This window comes from Paralichthys olivaceus, chromosome 5 (genome assembly GCF_024713975.1).
Source record: "Paralichthys olivaceus isolate ysfri-2021 chromosome 5, ASM2471397v2, whole genome shotgun sequence".
NCBI classification, from domain to species: Eukaryota; Metazoa; Chordata; class Actinopteri; order Pleuronectiformes; family Paralichthyidae; genus Paralichthys; species Paralichthys olivaceus.
Window position 1 is genome coordinate 8,587,943 of NC_091097.1, and position 19,644 is coordinate 8,607,586.

The window sequence follows — 19,644 nt, forward strand, 5'->3', positions numbered from 1 at the left end:
TTTAGACATAAGAGGCGGGGCTTAGCTGTGGGGTTGGTTGAGAACGTGGTGTTTACTGCCGTCGCAGCAGCGCTGTTCCCGCTGGGCGCGCCCTCCCCTGGGTTGCAACGTAGAGGAGAGTCATGCGGGGGGGAAGAGGAGTTCTTCGACGGAACAGCCAGCCTGGAAGTCATCTGAGTTACTGGCAGTGCTGACGTCATCAAGACTTTAATAACACCAGAGCTGATCTTTACTGATCAGCCTTCAATCACAGGTCAGTAACGTACATCTCCTCTCTCAGTGGGTAAATATAACATCTCACATAGAAGTAGTTAAAGACCCACACAAATAAAAGGCAGTATTTATTATTCAGTAAGCTTTTATTTTTTATTGAAGGGAATAGGCAAATAAAACAAGAGGCTTTAAACACAACAGCAACAGCTCCAGTGTCTAATTTATTTAATGACACCTACTTATAGCAATTATGTGAAACATTCATTTAAATGACTAATAATCTTTTTTTCTGTATTAGCTCAGCATCACCTACATTCCACTCGCAGCACACTGGTAGCTTATAAAAATGTACAAGGCGGCAAAAACACACATTTTCTGATATCTTACAAGTGTTTCAATGTTTGATGTGCAAGACAGTGCACATTCATGTCGAAAAAGAAATCAATAAAAGTGTGCTACTGTGATTATAAGCCTATGTGACGTCACAGACCGGTGCCTTGAGAGTTTCACAAACACATTGTGAGTATATAGTATGCACATACTTTTCACAATCACACAATTACACACATACAAAATGTCCTTCACCCAGTTTTCATACCCTGCTCAGTGCTCGGGAGCACTCTCCTTAATTGCATCCCTCAGCCTATTGATTGTTTTAATGGAGTTCCCTGCTACACAGTGGGCCTAAACCACATCAAGGTCACATACAGCCTCTAAGAAGGGAAAATGGAGGCTGCACCACCACCTCGTTTCCATCTGCAGCCCTGTGGTCAAAAGCAACGATAGAGCACTGCCATCATCAGGTTCAGAATAATCACAACCCTATTAACAAATAGCTTCCTCTAATCCTCCACTGCCACCTTATTTTGTGAGTCATGTCTTTGACTGCTATTTGTCACAGTTGTATTTTCCCCCATCACAGTGGACATTCAATAATAATTCCGAGGAGGAACACAGAATTTGCACCTGGTCTCTGTGAAAACGTTTGTGAACTGGACCGTGCAGTTGCGGTGGTCTGACATTTGTTCAAGTACCAAGCCATTCATAAATACCTGGCAGCGTGCTGTCTGCCTTTAACTACATTTAGAATGGCATTTCAATCTCCACAAGCCACGAGTTACGTAATCAGCCATTAAACTGTCATCTTGTTCTTCAGACCATATATTTTGTGCCTGCATCTACCTTGGGAAATTTTTATAGGGCTGTGCAAATGGACTAGGATGAGCTGTAACCATGGAAACGCAATTGTTTTTTTTCTGTGCAGCGGTGTGCTGTGTGCAACTTAGAAATATGACATGGGGAATGAGTGCGCTCCAGTAAAAGATGACCAAACAGTGTTTTCAAGCCTGCATTGTAAAGATAAATCACAGCAAAGGTTACATCCTAAATTTTATTATTATATGCTTTTAGTAGTTTAAAATCACTGCTGAAATGAGCAACCGAATAATGACCCTGGATAGAGTAGCAGGAGATATTTCCCTAATAATATAGCATACATTTAATTTGATCATTTGTATTTGTATCTTTTTTGTTTGTTTGATATAAAACTTGAGATCCTATAATGTTCGTCACAAGTTCATGAAAAATTCTTAACTTTTTAATTCTTATACATTTGTGTAAGTATTTCAGTATTCCTGATACAATTGAAAAGATATTACACTTCTATTTTCAGTACTTTACATTTGTATTTTACCTTACAAATAATTCTTACATTTGACACGATGCTGTGAGTAGTATATTTTGCTCTGAGGCATAACTCATTACTCAAGCACTCATTCCTTTGAGTTCAGTTTTATATTTTTACACATAATTTAAATCATCAACCACAATAACATACACCACTCAGCCACAACATTTAAACTGTGCCTGGTTTTATTGTTGTGTGTGTTTGTGTTCACTTTGAACCATCAGGATTTCAAATTTAAGTTCAAGGTATTTCGTATGTCTTTCTGGCTTGACCAAGTCAAAAATACACAGATCTGTGTAAATCTTCCAACAACTTCCTGTTACCCTTCCTATTAATGTGCATTTCATACACGGTTAATATTATATTATACATTACATCTCAATAGCAAAGACTATTTATATCTTTTTTTCTGTATCGCTCCTCAATTTATCAACCAACAACAATCAGCAAAGATTCTAAACAAGTCTAAGATTCCCAGTCAGCCTGCAGCATGTTTCAAAAGCTTTGTTTTTTAATAGATTTTCTTATTTATATGGCAAAGAGGAGCAAATATGAAAGTTATCCATTTTTGGTACAATAAAAAGAGAACAGAAAACAAACGACATATCATAGATTGTGATCACGTCTAGAAAGTCTCTACAACTAATATTGTGTCCATGTAATTAGACTAATGTATCGAGACTTCTTTCCTTCTTCATTCTTTCATTCATTGAGACTTCTTTCCTTCTTTATTCATTCCTTCATGAGGGCTTCTTTCCTTTCCTCATTATTTCGTCTTTTCCTGCACAGGTGGGTCTCTCTACTCGCGTTGTGCCTTCTTGAGGTGGTCTGCCTCCACCAGGACCAGATCCTCAGTCACCTCCAACAGAGCATCCATCTCTGGGCTGTCCACACTCACCAGCTCCCCTTCCTCCACCTCCACGTGCACGCCGAGCCCATTCTCCTCTTCCCCCAGGTGGCCCTCAGACTCAGCCACCTCCTCCATCTCTGTGTTCTGTATCACCTCCTCCTCTTCCCCATCTCGGATCTTCTTCACGTGGAAGGTGAATGGGGGCACACGGTACACGGTGGTCTTAGAGCGAGCATAGACCGTGTGGTCAGGGGTTAGGGACTTCCTCACCTTATCTTTGGAGGTCTTCATCTTTGCCCGGCGCTCCTGGTTGGGTGTCATGCGGGTCCCGAGTTTGCCGATCTTCTTCTCTAGGCTGTGCTTAGTTTTCTCCAGGTTGTCACGGGTTCTCTGTCTTGTCTTCTCCAGGTTCTCACGGGTTCTCTGTCTTGTCTTCTCCAGGTTCTCCTTGGTCTTTAGTTTGGTCTTCTCCATTTTCTCTTTGGAGAAGGCTTTCTTTATGTTGTCCACTTGCTGCTTGGTGGTGCGTTGGAGTCGCTTGGTACGAGACTCTTCAATAATCTCCTCAATCTCCACCTCCTCGTCTGAATTGAGATTGGCCTGGACTCCCTCTTGTCCCTCTTCGGGTATCTGCTCAAGGCCCTCCACTGCGTTACCCTCTGCTGTCTCTGCCGTCTTGTCTTTTGATGCCTTTGGTGCCTTCACATGGTCCTGCAGGAGAAAATAAGGAGGGATACAGAAAAGCATTAGCCACAGTAGCATCAGATCATAATGCATGAAATTAATTGCATTTCCACTTTGACATTTACTCCAAAATTAACAGTCATGAAGCTAAACTGACTGTATTGTATGATTAATGTAAATTATGGCATTTCATTTTATATGTCATGTGAAAATTATCAGTTTGAGAAAGTGAAGTCAATGGCCTTTGGGTGATAAATGAAATAGAAAATATGAGCATGTTGCCTCACAGATTGATGTAATCGACAAAGTCAATGAGCTCAGTTGTTCACTGCTTCAAGCTAGTGTAGACTGCCATCTAGTGGTGTTTACCACGTGCCAGTAAAGTTACATCCCTTTACTTTACACTTACAATGATTACAATTACAACAACTCTGGTTGTGGTGCATTTCATGACACATCTCCCATATAATATGATTTCAAAGAAAAATGATACAATCGGCAGCTCCACAGTCATAATGAAACCAAAGCCTACGGGTACATTTTCTGCCATGCTGCTGTTATTTTCTCTGCACTCAGTCCAGTCTAAAAATAAATTAAGAAGACTCTCAGGTTCTTTCAGGTTATTTGTCTGAATAAAACATAGATTATCTATGAATTACAAAGGTTTTATAATTTATAATGCTCTCACTTGTATGTAAGGACGTTGTGGTTAGAACAGTATTCAATTTCTAAAAAATAAATAAATAAACGTAATTTAAAGAAAGGACTGCTTTCAAGGTGCTTTTCAAGTTAAAAACAAAAAAAAAAACAAGATACAGCCATACAGACAGCTTCCCCTATCCTTTAAAACCTATTTGCCAAGTTTACCCATGAATTCTCAAATGTAACCCCCCCCCCCCACCCGCCCAGTCTACTGTTCCACAATCCAAACCAATGCACACAGAAGGTTTTCCATGACTTAACAACATGATTTGTTCACACATCACTACACTGCTATAATGCTGACAGCTGCCAATCCATCAGCACAGCAGCATCCATATTTCCACAGTGTGGCACCAGATATCCACTCAGGGAGAAGAAGTTCAAGGCAAAGAATGTGATCCCTCTGAACGGGATGTCTGTGACCTCCCCTGGAGGGATTTGTGGCCCCACCCTGCTGCACCTCGTGCCACGCCTCACTGCCTCACTGCGCTGGATTTCATCAGGGCACCAACATCATTAACTTTACACTCATGGGAAATATAGTATATTTTCATAGAAATGAGAGCTTGAGTCACCATGGCCTTATAACCAGAGCTGCCCATGTCACTGTATAGTATGAATTATAGTTAGACTAATGAATGTTTGATGATACTGATATCCTGAATTATTATTTTTGATCTTTTTGTTTTATGAAATATATTTTTTTAATTCTTATCGTGGTAGAAAATAATTTAAACAGTATTCAGACTAGTTTGACATTTTTAAGAGACAGCAGGTCTTCAATGCAAATAACCTAAAATATTCTAAAATTAAAATATATATATATATCTTTGATCAATGTCTATGTCTTTATTAGCAGAGAAAAGTAGATGGTTCTCAATGTAAGGATTATCTCTCAGTATTGACCTTATGTGGTTTAATGAGGTTACACTCAACCTGTTGCCTCATATAGACTGGAGCCACATATGCTCAGTTGAAATAGATATACAGTACTGGCACACTGCACATGTCTGTTTGTCTCAGCACCTATTCATTGGACAAATTGTAAAAACAAACAGCCTCATAAGGCAGCACTATGCTGTCAAATTAATCACCATCACCACATCAACAGTTTGAATTAATTCATCACCTCTGTGACGACCAGCTGCACCAGCTTCATCCTGCTTCCTGTGTTGGGTTTGCTGCACCAACCAACAGACATCACACTATATTCTCACTCATCCACACACGTCTGACACAACTGATGTCTCTCATACTTACACATCCCACCATTCAATTAATATGCTGTATTAGTGGCTAAATAAATTACTTTTGATTGATCTATTTGTGTGTGCCCTCCCTTTTTGTTGCCAGCCTTGAGCCAGGTGGTAACACCTCTGACACAAGCGCATGTCCTCATCATCCAGTCTCATTTAATCACTCTTCCTTCCCCCGCCTAGCTGTCACTTCAGATGAAATCAGGTTCTAATTTATGTGGTTGTACTGTTTGTTTTTTATTTAAACACCTTGCCGTCTTATCATTATCTCATGTGCCACGCAGACGATGACTGTATCCACTGAAACTCAAGTCATAGAGGTATATGCCATTTGAACATGCAGGACATTGTTGAAAAAATAAGATTCACATAATTTAGAGCAAACAAAGATGGTAGTCAGTGTACGTCTAAGTTTTGGGGATATCAAGACTTATGGTGTGAAGAAAGAAACAAATGTGAAGAAAACGCAGGTGAAAATAATTTACGTATAGTTGATAAAAATCTGTTTCCAATGTAGAATTATACATCAAGAATTTTTGTTTTTTATTTTAGTATTTATTTCCGCTGAGGAGGTTATGTTTTCAACTGAGTTTGTAGTTTTTGTCATTAAATCAGCATAATTATGAAAAAAGTATTGGACAGATTACCATGAAACTTGGTGGAAAGAAGAAAGCGGGGGGGGGGGGGGTCTTTATGGACTGCGTGTGTGAATTTGGTGCAGATCCAAATAAAAATCTATATCTAGTGAATTCATAGGAGGCTTGTTGAGGTTAGAGGGATGTACTCTAGTGCCATTCTAGTTTGGGCATTTATTTGGTAGTTGCTGGGCAACAGATCAGGGGAATGACATGTAATAAATGGTATGGACGGCCATGATGGGAAATTGGAGCCTCACTGATAAGGGCAGCTGTACTCATTTGGTAAATGTACAAGAATAAATAACGTGAGAGTGTTTTTTGTTGTATTAATTCATCAGTAATGTGCAGTGTTGAAAAATACGCAGCAAATAGGATTTTAATCCTGATATCTGATTTATGACAGACAGACACCTGTCAGGTCACGAGTGGCAAATCTCCCTTGGCAGTTCAAATATTGCCATACAGTCCTGTCATGATACAGACCGTGCCTCCTTATCTGGTGCTGCGTGCGGTGTGGACCTGCTCCATATAGGTTTATTTTGGGCTGGCCTTTCCCTCTCTGTGGATACCATCTATCATTCTCTGGCCACCAGCCACCGCAGCATTCAGCCCTGCCACACAACACCCCTCCCCTCTCCCTACACAGCAACAGATAAACACTGCTCTCTGTCACCATGGCGACCACCTCCTCACGTTGTCTCTGATGGGCGGGTGAAGTTTAGCCAGATAAACAGCTGACAACTCAACAACAATATCCCAACAGGAGGCTGTCAGTTGTTCTAAGCGTATTACATTTACATTTTGATCAAACTGCACCTCCTTTGCAGACATGAGGTGTAACAGTAACATTGATGAGAGATATTTTTGAATCTGTGAGCAACATTTTTCCATATGTATGATTAGAACAATGTAGAATCTTAAAAATGGAATTGGACATATACAAAAAGCTCTAAAAAATGGCCTGATATTTTACTAAAAAATAAAATATTTCAAAGATAAGCCTCACATAGTAAACATGTGTACCCACAGCAGAATTACATACATAAAAAAACCTACTATGCACTCAATAGCTGTGTAGGAAGCTGTTCAACTGAGCTCATATGTCCCCGGCAAAGCTTGTTTTCTGCTGTGGGGTAAATTTGGCTGGAGGGCTAAAATTGAAAGCCAATGTGTTAATCTTACATTTTAAAAATATATTTATATACAAATGCATCTGTTACGTTCATGGAGAAAGTAACAAGTATGAGTATTCATGCCAACACGTATTTATCCACCCTCACGCACATGAAGCCAAACTGTGAACACCTTTCATAAGAAGTGGCAGCTCTGATCCCCGAGCAGGACATTTCCACAGCCAACGGAGAAACAGCAGTGAAGTCATGCAACACAGGGAAATTACGACATGTTCCAGCATCGTGTCCGTTATATAATACTACTATCTGTAATGAGCTAATACTTTGAGTTACATTGCAAAACTTTTCAGTCTTTTTTAGGCTCTCAAGGCTCGTGGGAAAGTGTAACTAAAAACAAAGACGCTGCTTGTTGGAACTTTTTGCTGTTTACATTCTTAAAACTTGACTCAGTCCGCTGTATCTGTGGAAATTGTGATTATATCAGCAAACCCTGTTTGGGTTTCCCTGCCTGATTACAAACCAAAAGAACCCAGTGAGGAATGGTCCAGTCCATTAGTGTCTCTGCGCTGCCTTCCTCTCTCCTTCCATTTACCAGCAGTGGAAAAGTCAGAACTCTGTGAGTGTGTGTGTGCTCTCCTCAATAAGAGGGTCTGTTGCTAATGTTTCTTTCCTCCAAATAGCATGAATCACACCTCATGGAAAAGCGGCCCATAATGGGGACTCTCTCTTTGTCCTATTTGTTCAGACAAGCTGACGACTGTCTCTCCACTGAGCTGTCTGTCTGAGCTGTCTTTCAGAAATAGGCACAACATAGGAGATGCAATTAAAAAGTCCCAGCAGATATGAGAGAGAGAGAGTTTGGTAAACAGCTACGACTCAAGTTATTATCAAGCGAGCCAGCAATGTATAAACAGGGAAAAGATGCAGGAAGCAGCTCAAGATGTAAAGAGACATCATCCAAGAATTGAGAATAATCAAAATCCCCAAAACAATAATATCAGTCTACAGGGAAAAACAATCCTTCAAAAATCTTTGGATTTTAAGTGTTTGTGTAAAAACAGCATTGTTTTTCTGTTCTCTGTCTGACTCATACAAGGGCTCAGGCTTTAACCAGAGACATTACTGGATTTACATGTAGGTTTTTGTGCTGGTGACCGTTGAACGAGCAGTTATGTCACTCTCACCATTCATTCTGACAGGAACCTGGCCTTATCCTGAAATAACTGCGAAGACGGCAGCAGAATGATGAGTCCTGCCTAAAAGGACTTTGCTGTTACTATGGACAACAGCACAGTGTATAGACCACAGCAGCTTTGACTAAAGCCACCGGCATTTCACTGTATTTCCCCCATCACATTCTCTGTCTCTAAATCAGTTACAGGGCTTCCATTAATCCACCTGGTTCAGGGTTGTTTCTCATACTGAAATATGTCCTCATGCTCAATGAGAGCCACAGGCATCAATAAATGAATGAAGAGGCTGTTTCAGCAGGTTACTTTATTGAGTCAAATTAAAATGATGTTGGAAGAAGTCAATTTCCTGATTGAGCAATAATTAATGTTTTCTGCTCTGGGTGTTTCTTTTATGGTTGTAACTTGGTTTTGTTGTCAAAGTTTGTGTTATGTGCAGTAATACATATATATAGGTATAGCCCTTGCATTAAAATAACAATCTATTCACGTTATAGTAATCAAACTAAAACTAAACTAAAAATCAAACAAATTCTATGTATGAAGTCATTTCAGATTTAAAAAATATGCAATTATGATTAAAATAGAGCACATATTTCTGCCGGCTTATCAATAACCGATATTGGCAGCAGGTAGGGAATGTATCAATACTGATTCTTGTTTTATTAAGAAATCTTATTTAAACAACATTCATGACCTCAATCCACCTACAGGATGGTGCGTGTATACACACACTGTTCCTTCTGAGGCAGAGTGATGAAAGGCCTGTCGGTGAGTCACAGGAGCAGCTGTCTTATCCTGTCCAGTGCTCTGCAGCTGTGCACTTAGCTTTCACAATGAATTATATCACTGACCCGTGTGCCAGCCTAGGATGGGTGCAAGGCCAGTTTGGGAGATTGAAATGAAACAGAGGTGGAGGTTTGCATGTTCGAGTCATGCGCAGGGCAGAATCATGTTGGTCTGATCCCTAACGAGAGCTCGGAGGCTAACATAAGGACGCTAATGTGCTCTGGTCATTAATATTGAATCCTCCCACTCTCTTCACATAATTCATAGAGGACTGCACCAGCTTCAGGCAGATTGGAGTTTACACAATGCAAATTCTGTTTCACGAAGCTCAAGTGTCCTACGTTTTTAAATGTCCCGTGGGCAATGGAAATATTAACCAGTCCTGCTGTCAATACACAGATTCTTTCAAAGAGAAGGCCTCTGTATACACCAAATAGCCACCATGGCGATATCATGTTAGGGGCACACCACAGGAAGGGAGTTCCTTGGCTTCTCTGTCACAGTGATGTGTGATTTCACACAGGAACCCCGAGGGGGAAGCCCTTTTTCCACAGCTCACCCTTCCCACATCCAGGCCTCTGAAACCGCTGGAATCCCTTGGTCAGTCTCATGCAAAGATAGAAAACAAGCTTTTCCACTGACGTCTCTGTGTGAAGCGGCAGCCACAGACCTGGAATATATTATACACAGTGGTGACTAAACCCCCTTTTATTCTCTGATGGTGCCATCCATATTGACACTAAAGAGGTACAGTAAATTTCAGCCAACTCGGACCCTCAAATTTGCACGTCCTGCTAGACTGAGCATAAAGATCCAAAAATGCATTTATTGATTTAATCATAAGAAAAGAAAAAAAAGAGATGTAGTACAGTAATACTGATATGTTGCAGATATTGTATAAATATTTTTTTCCTTTAAAGGATAATGTGATGTGCGGCTCAAGTGAGCAGATCACTGGGCCCAGCTTTAGGAAACTATAACTACTGAGTAACATTATGCCGATGTAATGATTAATGACCGACTACTCCCGTCAAATAACACCTGGTATGGGAAAGAAGGCGTGCAGCCAATCACCCACAATGCTTTGCTTTGTTCTGAAATAAGCAGTTGTTTGTGTGGGATTGAAAAATGAGACTTTCCCAGATGTGCACTTTTTTCAAATATAGTCAAACAGCTTGTCCTAAACTTTTGCTTCTTGCACAGATAACTGAAGTACTATTTGTATTATTAATAGATTAAACATCCTAAACATGCTTGTGCATGCAAAATCTAATCCTAAAGTGTTTCCACGCCGACACGCTCCCTGTGACAACCTATAACTCACATGTCAGAGACAAGAACAGCGAGCCGCCACAGCAGCAGTGAGCAGCACCAAACTTCACTTTCACACGCAACATATTAGGTTACAGGAATAACAGTGAGGAATATTAATACAAACATTTATGAGTTTACCATAAGCGAAGTACAGAATGCTTCTAAAAACTACAGACACTACATGGTCAAACTCACACATTTATCTGGAAATAGGTGCAAATGCAATTAGTCAGTTAATTGGTGGTGCTGATTCCTAAGTTCAGACCCCTTCAATGCAACAGGACACTGCACCATTCCACTGCACTGCTGCAGGTGTATTTATAATCAAAAGCAAAATAGTAGTAGCGTCTTTTAATACCGTGAAGCCACTCAGATAATTAGGCCAACTTTTTATTTTGGCGATGGCCTTGTAGATGAAGGGCGTGCCTGTAAATTTTTAGAATCAGCAGCTTCCACTGAGTTGTGGTGTGGTATGAGGACACATTTCTGTTTGCCAGCCAAGAAGCTGGATGAAAAACTACAACCGTTCAAAATCGAGGGGGCGACCTGATCGGTGTCCCAGCTGGTAAATCCTGTCTGCTCTGGTGGGATGGGGATGTGCGTTGAGAGGGGAGGGCAGCTGCAGCCTGAGATCAGGCGTCTGGGAATATAAATGTATTCTGATAGGAGCGGTAGGAGCATGTAATATTGTGGAGCAGAAGAAATGGCTCACAGCAAAACAGCTGGACTGCAAAATGTTGGATACATGCAGATGTGCTAGTGTATGCAGACAAGTGGATTTTGATGGTGACTGACTTGGAGCTAGTTTTTGTTTTTTTAAGTGCAACACAGACCAATGAACCAACATCAATCCAAGTTAAATTAACATTTTAATACCACATAGAATGTTTCACGTACAGTCATGAATAGATCTCAGTAGAAAAAGTACAGGTGTTACTTATAACATTCACACTGGCTCTGTCCCATTAACATATGACCATGAGACACTGGGCCAGCATGAAAAACACCAGGACCCTGAAGCTGAAGCAACTAAATGGAATTCAGCCATCACTCATTTTATTATTTGCACTTGTACTTTTTCTCAAAGTCAAAAATTTCTAGTGTGAAAAGGCCCATTAAATCAAGTTTGTTTTAGGTTTTGCTGATTAATGAGGTCCAACTAAATGAATACAGCAGACATATCATTTAAATCTATTTTTAGTCAATAATAATAATTGTATGCAGACACGTGCAGTTTTCACGTGCTGGAACAGCAGGGATCCTCTTTCTGCTGTACACGCTCTATAGCCTTATGACAGGAGCACGGAAAAGGCAACAGTAACACTATCAACAAGTTCAACTCCTATATCTCAGACACACACACACACACACACTCGATCATCTCACAGTGTAAATGTGTTATAAGTGAATATAAACCAGACCAGAAATGCCACAGCAATCATTATTACAGTCATAGCTGTTCAAAATAAAATAATAATAAATAATTCTTTTTATGACCAGATCAGCTTGAAAATTCACTACAAACACAAAGTGAACAATAGCAGAGGAATCTGGTCGTTATGTGTGGGTTTTTAAAGAAAGGACAATGGTTTGGAGCTTTACCAAATATGAAAGAACTACAAACAAACCTCTAAACACTTTTGTTTTTGCAATGAGTTGAACTCACTTGTTCCTTATTCCATGAATGACAAGTGTGTGACCAGAAATGTAGTTTTGGCTCCAAGATGTCACTGAACACAGCTGAATGAATTAAATGAGAGGGATGGGAGGCTCAGAGGAAATAAAAGATTGACTTTAAAGGAATAGTTCAACATTCTGGGAAATACAATTAGTACTTAAGTAAGTAGCATAAGAAGATCAAATCTGTACAGAAAATAAGAAGATTAATGATGATGATTTTGGGGCAAAAGTGTTAAACAAAGAGGACAAAATGTTTAGACAAATTTAAAAGTCTTTAAGCTGAGCTATTCTCTTTTTTTATTCTTTATTTTCATGGCAGCCATTTATGTTACAAGGCATATATCAGGACAAGAGCAGTACGATTTCTTCTGCTGTCTACAGATTTTGAACAAAATATAATGCTATGTGAACATCTGCCTGTGGAACCTTCCTATTTACCTTACCCATCCAAGAGTGGTTTCTGTCTCTTGGCTGTTTTCTCCGATACCTGGTCCTGGATGATTGTTGGCTGAAAGTAATAGTTCACAATCTTTACTGTAATAAACACTGTATATCTGAAATGTCTTTCTGTATCATGTGTGCCATTATCTGACCACAACTTTTTATCCGAGCACAACTTTTTACCTGCAGTGGATCACACACACACACACCACTGAGTACTGGAACTTGACTGGCTGGCTCGACACAGCAGCTGACATGCAATAGTGAAATGTGGAGCCTTCCAGATATCTTTCCAGTGGCCTAGAGAGCAGCAGAGGAAAGATAGCGAGGGGAGACTAGAGAAGAGCAACATAGTGAACATGTACTGTAAGCAAGCAAGTACTGAATGAGCCTCGGCCGTCACTCCTAAGTGGGGGTTGTGGGCTTAGTCGATAGTGAGAGTCAACTGAGAAGAGGGGAGAGGAACAAGTGGGCATGTTAGCAGGATATGCACAGAGATGCCAACGGGATGAATCACAACACTAACTTGGTTCTGCTACAGGCTTGTGCTTCTGCTGCTCCTCAGCTGCTCACTCTTGCCTGCAAGGGGTCGGCTAAATGCTTCATGACTATACCATCCCTGTAATGAGGCCAAGATCTGATTTGTGCCTGGAAACAAATATTCAGAGAGATGGAGAAGCCAGAAGCTTTAGCTGGACCACTGTGTCTGCAGAAAGTGGAAGTGAGTTATTACACAAAGTCTGGGCTGGGCTGAAGCCAATAAAGAAACTTGGGCTGAGGCTTGTTGGCGGCAACCTGAGCTCTGGAAGGTCTGTGAAGTCGGCGTGGAATAAGTAGACTGAAAGTGAGAAGTCTTACATCTTCCTGATAGAGTTGAGCACATGGCTATATCAATGTCCTTGAGCTGTAGCCATGCAATGCGCTGATTCCAGACACAGGGCAGGACTGTCTCACACTCTGATGGACAAACACTATCACGTTGCACAAACTCATTTACATAATCCAACAGATAATGTGCATTATGAAACACACACGTGACCCCTATCGTTTTTAAGGCCAAGTCACATTTTGAAGTCGCAATGGAACTATGTTACTTAACTGAATATGATTTTGGGGTTCTATCAATTCATTTGCAGATTCATTTTTCAATTAATAATTATGCCATCACCAATCATTACTTCTTACAGCCTATGTTGATCATCAAATGTTTTAGGTTCTCTAAAACCCTAAGATATTCAATTCACTGAAATGAACTTAGGGAAAAGTTGCAAATTCTAATGAGGCTGCAACATGATATATTTGGCAGTTTCACTTGAAAAATGAATAATTATAAATTGATGCGCAAAATATCTGCCAATTAATTTTTCTTCAAATCTATAAATTGAGTTTATGACTTATCTTTGCAGTTTTACTATGTAATTCTGCAGAATAATATTCAAATAATTTAATTGATTTACAAAAAAACAATACTGATTATTAACAAACACAAAATGTGTTTTATCATTTTTTATCTGATATGGCAATGTTGATTAGGTGGTCAAGTTCTAACATGTTTCACACCAAAGTGAAATACATCTCCTATGGGCTCTGGGAATTGATTTGTAACTATTTTCAAAATTTTATTGACAACAATTAATTTATTGATAAAGAAAATAATCCACAAAAGTACATTTATTAGTTTCCTTTAATCATGCCCAGCTGAGGCTGACACCTTTTAGCTGTCCCTAAAGACAAACTCAACATAGAGCTGCTGTGAAAACCCTCTTAACCGACACTTCTAAATCATACATCATAAAATCTTCAGTTTCATTTATAAACCTTTTCACCTTTTCACCAGAATTAAGTCTTGTTGTTGTTATCAGCCTCCATCTTGGTTCATTTCCTGACAATTTCTGCTGTCAACAAGCAGGAAATGAGGCATGTGAGGCTAAAATAGTCGCATGCCTGGCAATGTGAGACTAAATAAGGAAATAAGCTTGCAGTCAATTAGAATGTTTGTGTTTGATTCTTTGAAGAGACAATTGGTCTATTAAGGACAAGAATATCATATGAAACATGGTGAGGGAGGGTGTGAACAACACAGGACTCGCTCGCCATTTGAGCTGTGATGACAGGCTGGTCGTGCAGCAGGACACACAGTCAGAGGTTTGTTATTCTAAAAGCTCAGTGTCACAGCTGCAGAGAGACACCACCCAGTTGTACCTCACACGCTTTTCAAATTCTAAACTCTCAAAATGTAATTAAAATCCTTGAACTGGAACAAGAGGAAGCACATTTTAGATTCTAATGAGAATTTTCTCTGTTTAAATGGGATCACAGTTAGACTTTGGCTCCCCAGCTGTATTCTCATATCGGACATTATACTATGAGGCCAGGTGGATAAAGTCGGCAGAAACTGCAGAGTGCTTGTCTGAAAGCAGCTGAAGTAAAGATGGATGACATAATTGCTCCTCAAAAGTGCAGCCAAAACATCTGGATCACCCCCTGGTGGCTGGCTGCAGTATAGATCATAAAGCCAGCCTCCTCTATGTTAGTGGATGGAAAATGGGCCAAATTACATGTTAAATACAATGCTCTGTCATTTTAGTTCGATCTTATCACACCAATGTTTGTTCAAGTGTTTCGATAAGCTTAGTTTTGATTCGTTATTTGACGCTATAAAAATGATGCAACAGGTCATAATTGACAGCTGAGACTTGTGATTAGTCGAGCACGTGTATCGATGGAATCTCAATACCATGGTTCTACACCACGATCATTACTGAACACACTCCATCTTCGTATACAGTCTATGATCAGTAGCTATGATCCAATAATATAATATAAATGATTCTGAAATGGTTAGACTTGCTGCTAATATTCACTTTTATTTAAATATAAAAATCAATTTACTTGTAATACTATTTGTGTAGTATTTTCTACACTGTGGATTTGTTACTTCTACTTAAGTAAAGGTTATGAATACTTCCACCCCTGCTGATACATGATTACTGCCACACCCTGCTGTTGCCGGGGGATCCTGTGCACCACCAACATCGCAGAGTTAATTATAAAGCACCACTGTCAAAATCTTTCCTGCTTGAAATCCTGAAGTATGCGGTTATTCTCAGAGTACGCAGACAGAATGCAGTAGAGAGTGTCAGTTTGACAAAGCTGAGGATACGTCACTTGTCTTACTCAATTCTGCCTCAGTTGACACTAAATTTGTGGTTGAAATCAAGTACTGGTGAGGAATGGCCACACACCCACACACACACTGGTATGACTAAACTTGTGAGGACACTAAGCTAGCTTGCATTAATTCCCTAACCATATAGAAGCCTAACCCTGATCTCATCCTTAACCTAATTCTAAACTTATCCCACTCTAACACATTAACACACAAACAGACTGCGGAAAGTGGTGAAACATGTCGGGGAGCCAGTGTTGATTTGCAATGCTGCCAATATTGGAGCAGCGCGTCTGTCAGTCATCTAAACTGGACACTGTGCGGCCATCCTCTGGCAGTAAATATAGACCGTGGGAGCCCAAAACTGCTACTGCGCCATGGAAGCTGTGCACAGTTCTTACAACTGCTTTGTAAACGTGACAGAGACCAACTATAGACAGAGATAAGAGCATTACATTTGCAATAACACAAACAGGGACTGGTTTATGCCGGTTCTCTACCAGTTGTAATACAATCCAAACTCAGAATAAAAGCCTTCAAATGTCAAACTTCATAAATAGCTCAATATCTTGACTTGACTCCTGCACTGACAACTGCTTGCAGACCTTCGTGACTGTTAAGAGGCTCAAGCAGCAGGAAGCCACTGCTTTACAGAGTAATTTAGTAATTTAGTGTATGATTGGATTTCTGCTAGATGCCGATAGTGAAACCTGCTCCCACAAAGGACATCCCTGGAGGGGGAAATGAAAAAGTTTTGGCCTGCCAGTGCAGACCCAGAAAAGCTCTACTCACGAGAGGCTTGCAACTCTGAGATTTACTGTTACTAATGCTTTTAAAGAAAATCTTCAGCCTTTAACAGCCAGCAAAGATTGCAAATGTTATGATGTGACATGTGCAAACTCTCAGGAACAGGCATTTTCTTTGATTCGTGGCGTTGAAAGCAAATTTCAGATCATTCGACACTTCCCACTTCTGAGAAATTTTCATAATGAAGATCTTCATCTTACAAGTGACCGGCCTGCCAACTATCTGCCCTCTGGCCACTCGGAGGTTGGGGCGTTGGTTCTGTCTCGAGTGGCCCCATCATGTCAGTGTTTATGAGGTTTGTATTTTTATTTACACCCACAAGCCTTTCTTTAGTTTCATTGGGTAATCATGAACTCCTGTGGAATGAGAGAGGTCACTATACCTGCCTCAGTTTTTTTTTTTCCCCATGGAAGTCTGGCTCTCCATTGCGAGCATGAGCACAGATTACACAACAGCTTCTAAATAGAGGAGCACATTGTCGGACGCTTCACAAATATCACAGCCTCATTCAAGTTTCAGGAAAAAGTGATCCTGGCGTTTATGTCATGGAAACCGCAGAGGTGGAACCACCGGGAAAATACACTCAGATGCCAGTTTATTAGGAACACCGGGCTGAAATGAATGCAGCAGCCCTGCATTAATCAAAGCTCCACAGCAGCTCAGTTTGTGTTGATCTAACTCTACGGTTATTTTAGAGGCTACAGTTCTTGCTGATGTACACAAGCCTCTTTCTGTGTGATGCTATTTAGCAGTGTATTTCCATGAAAGGTAAGATTTATTGCTCAGCTCCTTTTCATTTGGGGGTGAAACTCTCTCTTGTGAGATGATGTCAATTGGCTTTTCAGGTGCATTTCACTTACTCAAAACTTTTATTTGTAATGTGGGGAATGCAACCGGGACTGTGAGTGTAATTTTTTACTGTGATGATCACATTCTCAAACCACTATTACTTGCTATAACATGATGAGACGTATAATACACACACACACACACACACACACACACACACACACACACACACACACATCTTAGTGAGGACACTCATTGGCATAGTGCATTCCGTAGCCCCTTACCCTAACCTTAACCATCCTTTCTAAATGCCTAACCCCGACCCTAATCTAAACCAAATCCTAAACCTCATTCTAACCCTGACCTGAAAACCAAGACTTGGTCCTCAAAAATGTATAAATACAAGAACAAACACACACACACTGTCATTTCACCCCCTATCACCTGGTAGATGAGGACTTTGAAGTTGCGTCTCTTCAGCAGCTCGTTCTCGTTGCTCTCCAGCTTCTTGATTTGGCCCGCCTGCTTCTCCAGGTTGCTGCGCACCGTCTTGACGTTGACGCTGACCTTGCGTACCTTATCCAGCATTTTGTTGACCGTGTTGGCGGTCCCCACGTGGTTCTTGGACAACTTGGCCAGCTCCCCCTGGATGGTCGACACAGACTTCTCCATGGATTCTTGCCGGGCCTCAAGGCCGTTCTGGGTCTGCTGGATCTGGTCGACCACACCGATGATTTTGTCTAGCAGGGACAGGACCATGACCCCATTCATCTGGGCTTCGCTTGGGCCTCCGGAGGCCAGCACCAGGTCCACGTCCCCGGTGGGGTCATCGTCATCATCATCTACTGCTGGTTCTGTGGCGGCACTCACCAGAGCTACTTCCTCATCGTCGTAAGCCACCTCTGCCAGGGCTGTGTGCTCCTTCATGACACCTGTGTCTGCCATGGCTGTCAAACCGCTTGCACGCCAACTACAGATAAAAATACACAACTGAAAAACAACCTGCAGGAGCCACTCTGCACAGAAACTCAGTCCCTAAGGCTTTTTCAAGTTTCAGTTCCACTTGTTTGCCTTTTCCTAGTCTACTTTCCACGGTAACTTTCTCTTCACCCTCCGTCTCTCACACTCTACCCTCTCTGTCTCTCTCTGCCTCTGCTCTGGGATGCCAGCCAGCCAAGGGGAGAAGGGCCTCTTACAGCTGAGGCATGTGTGCCCTGACTCAAATGCCTCTGCTCCCTGTGAAACCACCCCTTCAAACTTTTCCCTCCCCACACCCGCCCCTATCCTCGGCTTGCCGCAGGGGCTCCACCCAATTGTGTCTCCAGGCACAGGGCAGCATATCTCCAGACTCCCCCTATATGTGACACAACTCTTTTACAGGGAGCAGTGAGGGGGCCATCACAGGTGCAATCCAGTCCCACAAAAAGTCTTTGTTTCTACAGTTGATAATTTCTCTGTTCTCATATGTTATTATGTTAAGGTGGATTAATGAACAAAATGAAATAAATAAATATTAGCTCTGTGAAAACATGCTTACCTGTTGACCTTCTTGGCTGTGGTGCGATGACTGGCCCAGCTTTGTTGGGACGTTCACCATAACTTTCTTATGGCACAGGGTTAATATTAATTTGCGACATATTGTACGACAATTAGCGAACTACACAGGAATAACTTGGGATTGCGTGGCCCTTAGTCACATTCAGCTGCCACAAAACACAGAGACAAACGCTGTCGCGTGTTAGTTCTGGTTGACACATTCAGAATAAATGCAACAACAGACCAACAAAGCTATTGTTGTATGATTGTTTTTTAACATCTGCTGTTGGTCCCTAACATCTGATAATATCAACAGGTGGTAGGCAGGTAGGTATAGAGGTAATGATGTCTGATCTACTGAGCGGGCCACATGGCTTTCTAGTGTTGCCATACAACCCAGTAACCAGTCAGATTTACCTTTAGCCGCAGCGTACCCTCAAGTTTGGCCTGTATCATTGATTACAAGGCCAAAACACTTGATGACGCTAAGGTGTACAACTGAGGTTATGTCCCAAACATCTGCCAGTGGCCTCTAACATCTGCTTGCATCTTCTGGTAGTTTGTAAGTTAAACTGTGCAGAAGAACCTTCAAACATACAAACGCTGTTGACCATCTTGTACAATATTCTAATCTTATTTCGTGTTATGTATATTATCTTTCAGGTACTTGTTCTTCTGTGTATTTTAAAGCACACTGACTGTATATAAAGAAACAACGCCACTTTCATTAAAATATTTTTCCATTCCCTGTTAGATCCTTCTTTTG

The 19,644-nt window shown here is 40.9% G+C and overlaps 1 protein-coding gene across 1 annotated transcript; it reads right to left on the reverse strand.

The window, feature by feature from the left end:
* Window positions 1-340: 340 nt before the first annotated feature.
* On the reverse strand, window positions 341-18,582 carry cavin1a (caveolae associated protein 1a). Its single transcript, XM_020094158.2, has 2 exons — window positions 17,787-18,582; window positions 341-3,461 (listed from the first exon to the last, which is right to left on the reverse strand). Exons 1-2 carry the CDS (start codon window positions 18,285-18,287, stop codon window positions 2,700-2,702), a joined length of 1,263 nt encoding a protein of 420 aa, XP_019949717.1. The 5' UTR covers window positions 18,288-18,582; the 3' UTR covers window positions 341-2,699.
* Window positions 18,583-19,644: the final 1,062 nt, after the last annotated feature.